At 37.0% G+C, this 16,997-nt stretch overlaps 1 protein-coding gene across 5 annotated transcripts in view; it reads right to left on the bottom strand.

Moving 5' to 3' along the window:
* The window catches only part of LOC149794731 (uncharacterized), a 97,277-nt gene that overhangs the window by 53,731 nt on the left and 26,549 nt on the right, over positions 1 to 16,997 (bottom strand). For all 5 annotated transcript variants that reach the window (XM_089964345.1, XM_089964348.1, XM_089964349.1 and 2 more), the window contains exons 6-7: positions 12,944 to 13,021; positions 6,930 to 7,052 (exon numbers count right to left, since the gene is read on the bottom strand). In XM_089964345.1, coding sequence (XP_089820471.1) covers positions 6,930 to 7,052; positions 12,944 to 13,021 — 201 coding nt within the window. The remainder of the gene's footprint in view (positions 1 to 6,929; positions 7,053 to 12,943; positions 13,022 to 16,997) is intronic.

Raw genomic sequence — 16,997 nt, 5'->3', positions numbered from 1 at the left:
TACATGGTAGTGGTGGGTTTGGGGTCACTACCAACAGTACAATACATGGTAGTGGTGGGATTGGGGTCACTACCAACAGTACAATACATAGTGGTGGTGGGATTGGGGTCACTACCTACAGTACAATACATAGTGGTGGTGGGATTGGGGTCACTCACTACAGTACAATACATAGTGGTGGTGGGATTGGGGTCACTCACTACAGTATAATACATGGTAGTGGTGGGTTGGGGGTCACTACCTAAACTACAATACATGGTGGTGATGGGACTGGGGTCACTACCTACAGTACAACACATGGTGGTGGTGGGATTGGGGTCACTCACTACAGTACAACACATGGTGGTGGTGGGATTGGGGTCACTACCTACAGTACAATACATGGTGGTGGTGGGATTGGGGTCACTCACTACAGTACAATACATGGTGGTGATGGGACTGGGGTCACTACCTACAGTACAATACATGGTGCTGGTGGGATTGGGGTCACTCACTACAGTACAATACATGGTGCTGGTGGGATTGGGGTCACTACCTAAAGTACAGGGGGCCCTGAGTGGCCGAGTGGTCTAAAGCGCTCTTCATTACGGATCACTGCCATCTCACCTCTGTCTGTGGCGGTTCGAGTCTAAGATTCAGCCAATGTGGGCATGTGAGAAAGCTTGCCAGTAGCTTCTCGTGGGTCGGTGGTTCTTTCCGGGGTTTTCCGGGTTCTTCCTCCACCATTAATACTGGCCGCCATGTATAGCCTATCATGCTGAAAAATGGCGTTAAACCCCAAAACAACAACAACAACCTAAAGTACAATACATGGTGGTGATGGGACTGGGGTCACTACCTACAGTACAATACATGGTGGTGGTGGGATTGGGGTCACTACCAAAACTACAATACATGGTGGTAGTGGGATTGGGATCACTACCAACAGTACAATACATGGCTGTGGTGGGATTGGGGTCACTACCTACAGTACAATACATGGTGTTGGTTGGATTGGGGTCACTCACTACAGTACAATACATGGTTGTGGTGGGATTGGGGTCACTACCTACAGTACAATACATGGTGTTGGTTGGATTGGGGTCACTCACTACAGTACAATACATGGTGGTGGTGGGTTGGGGGTCACTACCTAAAGTACAATACATGGTGGTGGTGGGATTGGGGTCACTACCAAAACTACAATACATGGTGGTGGTGGGATTGGGGTCACTACCTAAAAGTACAATACATGGTTGTGATGGGACTGGGGTCACTACCTACAGTACAATACATGGTGCTGGTGGGATTGGGGTCACTACCAAAACTACAATACATGGTGGTGGTGGGATTGGGGTCACTACCTACAGTACAATACATGGTGCTGGTGGGACTGGGGTCACTACCTACAGTACAATACATGGTTGTGGTAGGATTGGGGTCACTACCAAAACTACAATACATGGTGGTGGTGGGATTGGGGTCACTACCAAAACTACAATACATGGTGGTAGTGGGATTGGGATCACTACCAACAGTACAATATATGGCTGTGGTGGGATTGGGGTCACTACCTACAGTACAATACATGGTGGTGGTGGGACTGACAGACCTGCCAACCCTGACGAGTAAGTCTCAGTAACGCAGTTGATTTTTTTCTCTAAGACTGACCAGTTTTCAGTAAGGTGTAACAAAATATCAATAACTGCTATTGTAAAGCTGGAAAACATAATTTAAAGTTTGATGCATCGATAATAAACATTATGTTCAACTGAAAAGTTTGTAAAGTACACGCAGACTTTATTTATCATTTGTACAGTTGCACAAACTCTAGTTCCAAACCCTATGCAGTTCAATGGCACGTTGCTATCTCTCAACTTAACAAAATTTTGGGAAATTCTTTTCCAATTCACATGACAACATCAATCATATCTCCCACCATGAGACATACTCAAATTGGAATGTGATGTCCAATAAACTGTGTCTTTTCCACCTTTCATTCACAAGAATCTGAATACTCCTTTTTATTCTTCTGTGTTGATTATCAACACTTTTCTAGAAGTTTATTTTTCCTTCTGTCTTAACATGCATCGCCTTCTGGACGCCATTTTAAAAAATCTATAATCAAAAGTCTGATCATGCAGACGCTTCGCATGAACAAACAGGTGCAGCTTGAAGCATCTGGCATGCTGCTGTAAAGTTAGTCTGGTTCCATGACTAATTTTACTAATTTTAAGATGAAACCCTGATCCAAATAAAACACAGACGAACCAATTATCTGAATTCTTCAGAAACAACCATTTTCAGTAGTTTTTGCTAGTATGCCGTAAGTCTGTATTTGAAGGGTAATTTTCATAAGACTTACGGCAAAATCGTAAGAGTTGGCAGGTCTGGATTGGGGTCACTACCTACAGTACAATACATGGTGGTGGTGGGATTGGGGTTACTACCTACAGTACAATACATGGTGGTGGTGGGATTGGGGTCACTCACTACAGTACAATACATGGTAGTGGTGGGTTTGGGGTCACTACCTACAGTACAATACATGGTGGTGATGGGATTGGGGTCACTCACTACAGTACAATACATGGTGGTGGTGGGATTGGGGTCACTCACTACAGTACAATACATGGTAGTGGTGGGTTTGGGGTTACTACCAACAGTACAATACATGGCTGTGGTAGGATTGGGGTCACTACCTAAACTACAATACATAGTGGTGGTGGGATTGGGGTCACTACCTACAGTACAATACATGGTACTGGTGGGTTTGGGGTCACTACCTAAACTACAATACATAGTGGTGGTGGGGTTGGGGTCACTACCTACAGTACAATACATGGTGGTGGTGGGATTGGGGTTACTACCAACAGTACAATACATGTTGATGGTGGGATTGGGGTCACTCACTACAGTACAATACATAGTGGTGGTAGGATTGGGGTCACTACCTACAGTACAATACATGTTGGTGGTGGGATTGGGGTCACTACCTACAGTACAATACATAGTGGTGGTGGGATTGGGGTTACTACCAACAGTACAATACATAGTGGTGGTGGGATTGGGGTTACTACCAACAGTACAATACATGGTAGTGGTGGGTTTGGGGTCACTCACTACAGTACAATACATAGTGGTGGTGGGATTGGGGTTACTACCAACAGTACAATACACGGTAGTGGTGGGTTTGGGGTCACTCACTACAGTACAATACATAGTGGTGGTGGGATTGGGGTTACTACCAACAGTACAATACATAGTGGTGGTGGGATTGGGGTTACTACCAACAGTACAATACATGGTAGTGGTGGGTTTGGGGTCACTCACTACAGTACAATACATAGTGGTGGTAGGATTGGGGTCACTACCTACAGTACAATACATGGTGGTGGTGGGATTGGGGTTACTACCAACAGTACAATACATGGTAGTGGTGGGTTTGGGGTCACTCACTACAGTACAATACATAGTGGTGGTGGGATTGGGGTCACTACCTAAACTACAATACATGGTGGTGGTGGGACTGGGGTTACTACCAACAGTACAATACATGGTGGTGGTGGGATTGGGGTCAAGACCTACAGTACAATACATGGTGGTGGTGGGATTGGGGTTACTACCAACAGTACAATACATGTTGGTGGTGGGTTTGGGGTCACTCACTACAGTACAATACATGGTGGTGGTGGGATTGGGGTCAAGACCTACAGTACAATACATGGTAGTGGTGGGTTTGGGGTCACTACCAACAGTACAATACATGGTGGTGGTGGGATTGGGGTCACTACCTAAAGTACAATACATGGTGGTGGTGGGATTGGGGTTACTACCAACAGTACAATACATGTTGGTGGTGGGATTGGGGTCACTCACTACAGTACAATACATAGTGGTGGTAGGATTGGGGTCACTACCTACAGTACAATACATGGTGGTGGTGGGATTGGGGTCACTACCTACAGTACAATACATGGTGGTGGTGGGATTGGGGTCACTACCTACAGTACAATACATAGTGGTGGTGGGATTGGGGTTACTACCAACAGTACAATACATGTTGGTGGTGGGATTGGGGTCACTCACTACAGTACAATACATAGTGGTGGTAGGATTGGGGTCACTACCTACAGTACAATACATGGTGGTGGTGGGATTGGGGTCACTACCTACAGTAAAATAAATAGTGGTGGTGGGATTGGGGTTACTACCAACAGTACAATACATGATGGTGGTGGGATTGGGGTCACTACTTACCATAAAGACATTTTATTCATTGCTATTTTTTTTATTGATTGATTAGTCTGCTGCCTTACCAACCAACTCTGCAAGTGAGAAAGGCTGGGTGGGGTAGAGCAACCTTCAGACATTTTAATATTAAATAATTTGTTCTCGGACCCTTATTTACATCTTTTATAAAACAGGAAGAAATAAATATAAGACAGACAAAGCATTAAATAGATTACAGTCTTTGTCCTAACCAAAAAATGTACCTTACAGTCTTGACTGTCTATTGCAACTTTGTATCATTGGTATTGTGAACGTTATATTAAAATCCCACGGAATATGAACACCTAACTATTAAGACCCAGGTTCTTGTAGGTTACTTGATGCAAATTCAATTTTTTCCCTTTCGCACAACACATACTACCCTATAATCTCTCCCTTATGCACAAGAGAGAAAGCACAAAAATTGCACACCATGTTTAATTCATTTAGAAGATGGGAATTATTTATATTTTTTGTTGTCATTACAGCACTAAAGATTAATCAGTAGAAATTCATCATAGGTTTTGAGAATATAGAAGCAATAGCCTACGGCTGAAACATAACCTAATTTTGAAATAATATTTATATACGTGTATTAATGTGCCATAAGCAAGAACACAATTTAATATATCAGTAGTATTGGTATATCAAATTCCTTGATACCAACATTTAAAACTTATGTTGTTATGTATGTATGTATGTACTGTATATTTGATTTAATTTATATTTGATTTAATGTAATTGTGTGTTAGTTTTAATTTTTTTAAATTCTATTACATGCTACTGTAATGCAACTTTATTTACTGGATTTGATATTGTTCAGTTCTGACTGGGTTTTTAAATATTTTGTCATAAACAACTTTTTTAGAGACATTGTATCTAATGCTGACCTAGTTCCTCACCTTGATTCAGAACCAGTAAGAGTTGTAGTACACAACATTTTTTAAAAAAATTCTTTCTCAATTAAGATTCATAAAGTAGAATTGAGGCCATACTTGGAGTATGTGACAAATAACATGTATCAATTAGGTTTTTCCAGAGGATTTACCCACATCCAGGCATATGTTTTGCGGTGTAGCTAGACTTATTATTGATGTTTTGAGAAAGAATAGTCATTAGTGCTTTAACACTTGAGAAGTTAAAGTGTTTTATGTTGTGACCAGTTTTGGGGCTAATTATTTTATTTTATTTTAAAGAAAAGCGATTCTTTTCCCTTTAAATACTAGTGCTCTAATTTCTTGCACAAGGACATTTATCGAAATTTACACAGAATTAAAAAACTGGAATACTATTTTCTGTGATTCAACAAAGAACTGTTGACACATCAGTATGATGCTGACCACAGCATACGCCATTACCTTCCATTTTGGATTTCATCAGGATTCGAACTCAGTTTTGTTAGGACTTATTATTACTAGGGCTTCCATTTTTTAATTCTTGGATTATTTTTGGATTTGAATCATAAAACCTTAAGTTCTTTTTCTCATTTTTAGCTTGTTTTCGAGGGAAATAAATTTGTTAAATTTTATAAAACTTGCTGTCTTCACTTTTTTCTTGTTACGTTTTGTAAGAGCCTAAACATGTATATGTATATATGTATGTGTGTGTGTGTGTATATATATATCCTAGAGACAAAGAACTTTACAATAGTTCTATGAAACATTTTGTTTGTTGTTGCATCTTCTTAAAGGCTGACATTAAACAATTTAATTTTTATTCACTTAGTCAATGAATAATACTTTCTCAGCATTAAATCTGTTAGCATGCACTGCTTTTGTATGTTGACCTTTAATGCTTCAATGTCATTCTCCTGTTAACACCATAAACATCAGTCAGCATAAATACATTGGTTAAAGTTTTTGAAATAGACAAGCATTTTCCTCCATACAGACCAGCAGCTGGGAGAAGCAGATAGGTACACTTTTTAGTTTCAACCCAGGAAAAAGGACTATGCTGTTCTTTTAGCCATTTATACATTTGTAAAGGTACTGAATTGGAGAGAAGAATAAAATGCAATTATTGTTGGCAAATTTAGCATGGGCAAAATTCCAATTGTCCTGACCAATGATAATCAAGCCAAGACAATAAAACAATTCATTTTTTTTTTAAATCATTCTATGAAGCAGGTGGAAGGGGAATAGAGAAAACAATGGTATAATGTGGTAGAATGACATACATGTTGGTATAGAATCTGCCGAGGTATCTCACACAAATAATTCAGCACCATTTATCCACAATCGTTCTCATAAATGTAGGAATCAAATAGCTATATTATATATTTTTTAGAATATAATGACGGAGTTATTCAGGTTTACGCAGAGGGCACTAAATTACAGAGTGATGTATGAACTTCATGATTCAGCAAAACACATCAGAGGAGCATCAAATGAACTGAATACCACATGAAAACTTCCATTTGTTCACTCAACAGTAAATTATAAGTAAAAAATTTAATTCCCGTAAGCATTGATTTTTCCCTCTACTAAACACATTCCAACCACCTTAACAACCCCCCCCCAATTCAATGGAATTTCCGTCATATAACAGAGACTTTTCACCCATGCAAATCAATCAGGAAAAGTGTCAGGTCTGGGTACTCTTACTTGGTTTAGGAGTGTTTAAGCATCTCACCTATGGAGTACTCTTTTACTCAGTTTAGTAGTCTTTAAACATCTCACCTCTGGAATACTCTTTTCACTTAGTTTAAGAGTACTGCCCACTTGGGTTGAGCAATTATAGCCATCCTCCTCCTCACAGTTCGTGGATTCCTCTTTGTCAGGCATCTTATGCCAAAGCTGCTCCTGAAATTATTCAACCACATGACCTGCAACATTCATCAAAAACAACTCTAAGGATTTTGCAAAACATTATGTCCTGTTTGCAAACTGTGTTGTGATGTACTGAATATAACTTTAAAAATGTAAAAAAGTAGAATAATACAGCTTGTTTTCCCCATGTGATAACCCTTTGATCAAGCTGCATATTTGATAACTGCTCAGTGCCAAGTAACAAAGTGTGGTATTTCAACACCCCATGATCTTGCCTTACAATCAACCCATGTTCAGTTGCAGCCTTTGATCAATCTCACATACTATATGATCAAAGTGTTACCTGCTGAGCCCAAGTTAATTTTCTACATGAGCACCCACTTATCACAGTGAAGCTAAAGAAATGGAGTTGGTGAACGATATTTATGATGACTAGATGATGATGATGATTTACAATGATCAGACGACAATGGACAATTTCAAAGCTTTATCAGACGAAGATGAATTCTTAAACTTTGTACCAGATGACATCAGATCTGTGTTATGTGTATTGAATTTGCATTGCTTGTTTGTTAGGTTTTTTTAAAAAGATTAATTTCATTATATGCTACTGTAATGTAACATTGTATGTTGGGCTTAGCTTTGCTTATTTTCTGATTTTTTATTTTCTTCTGTAAACAACTAATGCATAGGTAAAATATTCTCTGTGTATGGGTTTATTATCAGGATCATTATTAATTGAAATAATTATGTTTATTTGGGTCTGGATCTAGGTTATTGGAATTCCCCTACAATTAACCTATGTAATTGACACTGTCCAGGTTATACATTATAATTTTAGTAACAGACTGCTAATTATAGCTAACATTTTTTGGGGTAAACATTAAGAACTTTCTAGAAGGTTATTTTCCAATAGGTAATGGGTTTTTTTAAATAAAGAAAATGTTAATTGTGACCTGAGGTCAAATAAAAGACTATATAATCTTGTTACTGAAAAATATTCAGCATGCTTAAAATCTAGCAGAATCAATTTTGTATTTTTGTTGTGTTCAGTATTCATTTGGACTCGAATTTATTTCTTCAAACTGTTCAATTCAAGTGCATTTTCGATGTGTGCTCATTAAAAAAAAAAATATTCTTGGGCAGAGGCATTCACTGGGATTCATAGTGAAATCAAAACCTGGAATTATATTATTGTGTTTCAGCTAAAGACTGTTGGCACATCAGCATGATACAGGTCATCACAACTATATCAACACTTCAGCTTTGAACTTAATTTGGATTTCTCCTAAAGATTAATCAAAATTTTTAATTATTAGGACTTGTGTCTATAATTCTAGGATTATTTTGGGATTAAATTTGCAATAGCATAAGATTTTTAAAAAAAAATTCATTTTGTATTCCCAGGAAATAAATTATTTGTTGAATTTTACAAGTTTGTTGCTTTTCACTCTTTTCTGTTATTTATTTTAAGAGCATAGACTCACACCATCTGGTATAGGATATTGTGAATCACAAAACATATAGACTTAACTTTCATTGTTTATTTGTTAGAGTTAACGTATTATGGAATATTGTGAATTGGACCATTGTGAAATATTTGTATATGGGTATGTGAACTATAACTGAATTCACTGCTTTGTCATATAAATGAATTTAAAATGTCAAGCATTATAGATTTTAATGAATTTAATTAGAAGAAACAGTGAGTCATCAATTTATTTGTAACATTCCACACAATAATACAGGTTCTGTCCATCCATCCAGTGCAGTTGGGTTTATTTTTCCAAATTGCAAATCTAACTCACTGATGACAAGTCACCCTTTCAGACGGATCAGACTTGCAAAATACATCCCAAATTATAGGCGGGTCCAAGAAAAATTGGCTTTTTGAAGCCCTTAAAAGGGGGTTTGATTTATTAGCAAGTCCTGAATTATTTTTCTTTCCAAACAAAATCTTTCATTAAATGACAAATTGTATATCTGCATGAAATTGTTCTCTTCTGCCATTATTTCAATCTAAAAATAAATTACATCTTCTTGCTGTTGGAGTGACTTTGACTTCAAAAAATACCAAATTCTTTGCATTGGAACTCAGTTGACTACCACAAACCTTTAATGTTTTCATGGCCAGACACATTGTTTTAATATAGATATGCATTGCCATCTTGCAGTTTTTAACAACTGCATGGTTCCCATGCTTTTCTGAAGATAAATTTCCAGGTCATTTCTAGCACGAAATAAAAATTTTCAAGGTTCACCTATGATCATTACTTAATGGAATTAAAGAATATTTTAGATTATAAAACATGTATTTTCTAAATCTAAAGATGGTTCTTTCAAGACTCTCCAAAAACATCTAAATCAGAAAAGATGAACATGTACAAAACCACAAAATGTATCACACGAAATAAGTTTGATTATATTCCTATAAATTGGCATGTAAAGTCATTTCATTTCAATGTACAGAATAAAAATTCGAACTCTATTTTGCTGACCTGCATTATGTTACTAAGCGGGAACAACACAATAATTAGTTTTGTTTCCTTTCAGACCTTTAATTCTAAAGAATTCTATAGCAATATATATATATATATATATATATATATATATATATATATATATATATATATATATATATATATATATATATATATGTATGTATGTATGTATGTATGTATATATATATATATATATATATATATATATATATATATATATATATATATATATATATATATATATATATATGCATCTTATATAAAATGAATATTTCCTATTACAGTATTTAAAAAACAAACAATAAAAGCAAATAATTATAATCTTGTCTTGCAACAAAGACAGTTCAACCCTGAATTTATCTGTGCCAATAAAATCCCAAACAAGATTTTTCAAACAACATAATCTCCTTAAAACGATCTGGTTAAAAATCCATCATTTAAAAAACATTTTCAAAAGGGTTGATTCAAATTTTGACAAAAGACCTTCAAAATCATATACTGTTGTATAAACAAGGACTGAATTTTCTGTAAAATCAACTTTTCTTGTAATTTGTTAAACCAGTCCCCAAATTTGTATTGATACTGGGGCTTGAATCGTTTTTTTAATGTATAATACAAGGGATGACAATTTCTCATTTCAGCTTTGAGATTCAACAAGTTGGACTACAAACTTGGTTTAAAACGAATAGCAGTCCGTTTTCTAATTGTGCGGTAGCAACATATGGTAGTCGCTTACAAGTGGGCCTAAAAAATTTAAACTTAAGTTATATCGACTTACACCTGCATGAAATCAATAGGAAAATTATTTATTTTCTCAGAAATGACAAGTATTATAATCATTATGTCTTTAATCCAAGGACAGACTAGACAAAACTACGACAATGATGAAACCTGACCCGGTACTCGCCATTTGCATTTCTAGTCACTTCAAAAATCTAAAATGGTAACATCATAAGTCCATTAGTCATGTGATAACAACAAACTCCATTTTAATGTTGTTGTAGAGAAATTCAATTATATTAAATGAAAGTCAGATACTTTTTGTAAATACCAGCAATCTGGCTAGTCTGATTTATCAAGCAGAGAGCACATGTCAATGTGGTAGTCACGTGATACAACAAAACTCCAGAAGTTGTTCTCAGAATTTTGTTTTTTCACTTTTTATTACAACCAGTATATGACTTTCCTTTAATATTTTTTATATTTTTTCTCTGCAACATTTGAAAATGTGGGTTGTTAGACTTCTGTGCGACAAGCAATGCAAATCGTGAGTACCAGGTCATATTTCATCAACGCCATAGTTTTATCTTGTGTTTCAGCAGATTAAAGACGTAACAAATGTAATACTCACAATTTCTTAGAAAAAAGTAATTTTCACATCCATTCATGCATGTATCATTTGATCTAACAACGTTTAAAGTTTGCTAGCCATCCAGTAAAGCAGCTATGCTTTGCCACCATGATGTCTGCCTCTTGTGATGCTAGAGTGGTTTTCATACCTTCCACATAAGGAAAGATATGGTTATTGAACTGACTTTGAAAATAAAAGTCTACCAGACAAATCTAATCCAATGAGCCTTTAGATCGACTCAACATATATGTTTATTGCAAACACACAAATGATCCATACTGCACCCTCCAAATATTCTGGTTAGAACTCAATAAATTTAATTCACGATCAGTTTAGTTACGACTCGATTACATGATTGTTTCGGGCATTAAGTGGTGGCTGAGAATTCCCAGGTTTTTCCAGACTTTCACCAATATTTGCGAAATTCCAGGACTTTTCATGGTCAGGGAAAAATCTATCATTTCTCCAAACTTTTTCCCAATTTCCTGGTAGCATGGGAACCCTGCAACTGCTAATGCCAACAGATGTCCATCCACTCATGAAAAGTTATAGGTGAAGGTTTTTAGGTCACTTCTGACAGGTCATAAACAAGACATGGTATTTATAACAGGAACAAGAGTTTCTTAATGGACTGATACTCTTTTGTCCAAACAGAACTTGTAGGAATGAAAGATAAATCAATTTCTTGAAAATCATTTGAGCCTTTCAAACTTTTTCAATGTGAATTTTGGATCCTACATCAAATTACACGGTACACGCATCACTTTATTTGGAAAATCCATGTTCTCATGCTAGAGCTTGATCCTTTTCATGCTGTGTCCGTCATACCCAGGATATAGTGTTCATATTGTTATTGTTTTAGGGTTTAACGCCATTTTCAGCACACGATAGGCTATACATGGCGGCCAGTATTAATGGCAGAGGAAGAAGCCGGGAAAACCCCAGAAAGGACCACCAACCCATGAGAAGCTACTGGGAAGCTTTCTCATGTACCCACATTGGCTGCATTCTATGACGAACAGCTTAAACACAGCTTGTTGGGTCATCTGATGAGCTTAACAGACCTGCCAACTCTGACGAGTCTGTCTCAGTAAGCCAGTTGATTTTTTTCCATAAGATTGACCAGTTTTCAGTAAGGTGTAACAAAATATCAATAAATGCTATTGTAAAGCTGGAAAACGTAATTAAAAGTTTGACACATCGATGATAAACATTATGTTCAACTGTTTGTAAAGTACGCGTGAACTTTATTTAACACTAGTTCAGTTGCAGAAACTCTAATACCAAACCCCATGCAGCTCAATGGCTTGTTGCTATCTCTCAACTTGACATAATTCTTGGAAATTCTTTTCCATTTCACATAATGCCAGCAATCATATCTCCCGCTATGAGACATACTCAAATTGATATGTGATGTCCAATTTTCATAGTTGTTTCCTTTCCAGCTTTAACTCACAAAAATCTGAATACTCCTTTTTATTCTTCTGTGTTGATTAGCAACACTTTTCGAGAAGCTTATTTTACCCTTAAACATGCATCGCTTTCTGGACACCATTTTTAACAATTTTATAATCAAAAGTTTGATCATATAGACACTTCACATGAACAAATAGGTGCAGTTTAAAGCATCTGGGGTGTTTTTGTAAAGTTAGTCTGGTTCCCTGACTAATTTTACTAATTCTAAGATGAAACCCAGATCCAAATAAAACACAGATGAAACAATTTTCTGGACTTTTCGGCAACGATAATTTTTTCGTAGTTTTTACTCATATGTTGTAAGTCTATATTTTAAGGTAATCGTAAGAGTTGGCAGGTCTGGCTTACATGTAATATTATAAAATGATGGTTGTCAGTAATGAAAAATTTTAATCACTTAAATATTTTCGAAAGAAATGAACTTGTATTATTTCCAGTTAATGCAGATAAAATGTTGGCACAATAAATTCTTCTACTGTACATATGTAAACATTTTTTTTGTGTCAATTAAAACTTAATTATTTTATCAATGATTCTGCAGTTTTGAAAACTTACTGAGCTTTAAGATAATTCAACATATGAATCATGTCAGATACCTCTTTGTCAGTTGATGGGAAGGAGTCAGGAGCTTGAGTTTCATCAGCAGCCAAATCAGCCTCACTCCAACATTTATCCTGCAAATTTATCAGATTTTACAAGCAAATATCTCCAGTAAAATTTCATTGTGTGTCTGTGAATGTGTTGTATTAATATGAAGCATATATATATGGTTATAAGATGCAAATTAGAACAAATACAAAAATATCTTTTTTGAACCGACTATAAACGAAATTTATGATATGAAGCAAAAACTATTGGACTAAAAGTTCCTATGATGACCATTCTAGTGATAATATAAAGCATCAGTCACACCACATTATTTACTGAAAATGTGTGAGAATGTGTGTGGGCTGTTTATATAGGTAATACTTATATGTAGCTAGTGTTTATTAGTATTTATTATAGATTTCAAAAAGGACATTGATAGGGTAAGGAATGCGGCCTTATGGGCAACTATGAGGAAGTACAACATCAGCTCAAACCTGGTGCAGGTTTTTGAGCACCTCTATGACAAAGTCACCAGTGCTGCCCTCATCAATGGCAGCAGAGGAGATTGGTTTCGAATAACAGTTGGAGTCAGACAGGTATGTATACTGTCAACTACACTCTTCAACATTTTCCTGGAAAGGATTATGGAGGATGCCTTGCATGACCACAAGGGCACTGTCAGCATCAGAGGAAAAACAATCACTAACCTTTGCTTTGCAGATGATATAGATAGTTTAGCAGTAGAGGAAAAAGAACTGCCTGACTTGGTTGAGCGCATCAACACAACCTCCACAGCTTATGGTATGGTGATGAGTGCCTTGGAAAAAAAAAAACCTGATGACAAACACCACCATTGGCATCAGTGCAGGAAAAAATGTCAGTTGACAGAAGCTGTCAAGAGTCACAAGCTTCAAGTACTTGGGATCAGTTATCACAGATGAGGGCTCCAAACCAGAACTACTTTGCATGATTGCCCAGACAACAGCAGCAATAACAAGATTGAGACCAATATGGAAAGATACCAACCAGGCTATTGGTTCCAAAATCAGGCTGATGCACTCGATTGTCATATCCATCTTTCTGTATGCTTGTGAAACATGGAAACTCACATCAGATCTACAAAGAAGGATTCAAACCTTTGAAATGAGATGATGCCACAAGATCTTGGGCATTTCATACATTGACCATGTAACCAAGAAGAAATCCACAACAGGATCCAACAAGCCATCAGATCCTATGAAGACCTCTTGACCACTGTAAAAAAGCATAAACTAAAGTGGTATGGTCATGTCTCAAGATCATTTGAACTGGCAAAAACAATCTTGCAAGGCACAGTGCGAGGGTGCAGATAGAAAAGAGGTGGGAAGACAACATTAAGGTGTGGACAGGCATGGGAATTGGAGATTCCCAAAGGGCAACAGAGAACAGGGAAAGATGGAGAGAATTGGTTGTTAAGTCAACTGTGGTGTCCCAACGGCCTCTAGGGTTAAGAGTTTGATGATGATGAGTGTTTATTTGGGTCATGGAAACACCCGTGTCCATACCAGCTGCATCATCTTCCTGTTCTATAAAGTTAGAACATGTGCATAGCAGGCTGGGAAGATGGTATCCATTAGTTACAGCTCAGTACTGTGTAATTAAATTTTTGTTTTGCCTTCAACCCACTTCCCAAATACTAGATTTTAAATATCAGTATTAAGTTAGATGTCATTAATGTTTAGCTTAACTTTGGAGGGTGGTTGACGAGCTCAATCGGAACAAAATCACTCACCTTAATGAGATGAGTAACTTTACAGTATGGAAAGAGGTTGACGAGCTCAATCGGAACAAAATCACTCACCTTAATGAGATGTGTAACTTTACAGTATGGAAGGAGGTTGACGAGCTCAATCGGAACAAAATCATTCACCTTAATGAGATGTGTAACTTTACAGTATGGAAAGAGGTTGACGAGCTCAATCGGAACAAAATCACTCACCTTAATGAGATGTGTAACTTTACAGTATGGAAAGAGGTTGACGAGCTCAATCGGAACAAAATCACTCACCTTAATGAGATGTGTAACTTTACAGTATGGAAAAAGGTTGACGAGCTCAATCGGAACAAAATCACTCACCTTAATGAGATGTGTAACTTTACAGTATGGAAAGAGGTTGACGCGCTCAATAGGAACAAAATCACTCACCTTAAAGAGATGTGAAACTTTACAGTATGGAAAGAGGTTGACGAGCTCAATTGGAACAAAATCACTCACCTTAAAGAGATGTGTAATTTTACAGTATGGAAGGAGGTTGATGAGCTCAATTTGAACAAAATCACTCACCTTAAAGAGATGTGTAATTTTACAGTATGGAAGGAGGTTGATGAGCTCAATTGAAACAAAATCACTCACCTTAACACATTAACCACTGGAGCTTTTTGTCATTTTCGCCTGAAAATCGAGTAGGAAACACATTTTAAAAGCTATTTCTGAATCTACTCGAAAACACCAAATACCCAGTCATCCTTCAATAACATATGGCCTAGTTGTTAGAAACATCGTTTTTCATTGGCTATTTGACTCGCGCATGAGCAGAAGGGTAAAAGTTGGAGTTCTTTAGTTTTTTTTGTTGTTTTTTTGCTAAACGGAGCCATTATTTTTGTATGGAGACCACTCTTTATTCCAAATGCCCATCTTCCTACTTGTCTGTCTGCAGTTCATACCAGTTTGCCTTAGATCGGAGACCAAAAAGTCTAAAATCCAGACACAAAATCGGATTCCAACCATGAGCAAATTTTGGGTAAATAAAAATCGGGTCAAAAATGAGGTTTTTTAATCTGTATTTTGTAGTGCAACTAGATATTCCAGATGCAACTAGATATTCCAGATTATCTGGTATCATTGTAGAGCTACATCTGTCTACCTTTCTATAATACCACCCGCTTTAGTGTATAATGCATGACCATGACGTTACAGAGCTCGGCAGTATGCTACTACCTCCTGCCCCGTTAAGTCGTCGCTAGGGGTTAATGTGTTAATGAGGTGTAACTTTACAGTAAGGAAGGAGGTTGATAAGCTCAATTGGAACAAAATCACTCACCTTAATGAGATGTGTAACTTTGCAGTATGGAAGGAGGTTGATGAGCTCAATTTGAACAAAATCACTCACCTTAAAGAGATGTGTCCAATGCTGTTAAATAACAGCAGGTGGATTGGGTTTGTGTTGCAACTATTTGAATAAGACAAAAAAATAACTTGGCTCTGGTTTGATAAGGACAGAAGGCGAAAGGTGGATGCGATCACCAAAACATGGCCTTCATAATGTCCTCCAAGGATAAACAACAAGATGATTCCCAAGAAGTAGTGACAGCTGTTCCTTTGTGGGCTTCAATTCTTGGAAATGAAATGTCTTTCGCTGTGAATGACCAATAAGCTCTCTTGATAAGAGTGAAATCCATCTAGAGATGGTGGAACCTTAAATATCAGCTTAAGCCCTTGAAGGGAAGAAAAGTTTTCCTGACCTTCCTTCTCCCTCTTGAATCAAAATGCTCACCTGTGCAAAAGAGTCTGTCCTGTTATCTCATTCACAGATGCAAATGTGACTGAGGTTCTCTCTATGAAAAATGAAGTTGTAATTCCTACTGAACCTGGAACATCCCTCCCCCAACAGAAAGGGCATGCAGTTCACTTCTCCTCTGCACCAGCTAGAAGAAAAAGTTTAGAGAGTAAGATTTTCAAATAAAGCCTTATTCAAAAGGTTCAAAGTTTTGCCAAAGTCCATAAAACACATGAGCAATTTCATCTCTGTATCAAGAAGTGAGGCACTAGTCTCTCATCTCTAAGAGATCTGTGAAAATGTGCAGGAAAACTTAAAAGTGTTTGAAAGGATTGCCCTGTAACCTTTGATTGTGGAAGCTAAACATGAACTATCTCTAATGAAGAAGAATAGAAACTTTGCTGCTGTAGAAAGAGAGGGGCAGATAGAATGACACATTTTTTTTGTGCATCAATCACAACAGATGCTCCAATTGGCATCACAGACCTTGGCGGTAGATCATCTGACACAAATGAAGCAACTGGTA

The sequence above is a fragment of the Sinohyriopsis cumingii genome, chromosome 7 (genome assembly GCF_028554795.1).
Source record: "Sinohyriopsis cumingii isolate HCF-2022 chromosome 7, ASM2855479v2, whole genome shotgun sequence".
In the NCBI taxonomy this organism is placed as follows: domain Eukaryota; kingdom Metazoa; phylum Mollusca; class Bivalvia; order Unionida; family Unionidae; genus Sinohyriopsis; species Sinohyriopsis cumingii.
The sequence above is the reverse complement of the archived record's forward strand: the minus strand, read 5'-3'. Positions and strand labels throughout refer to the sequence as shown.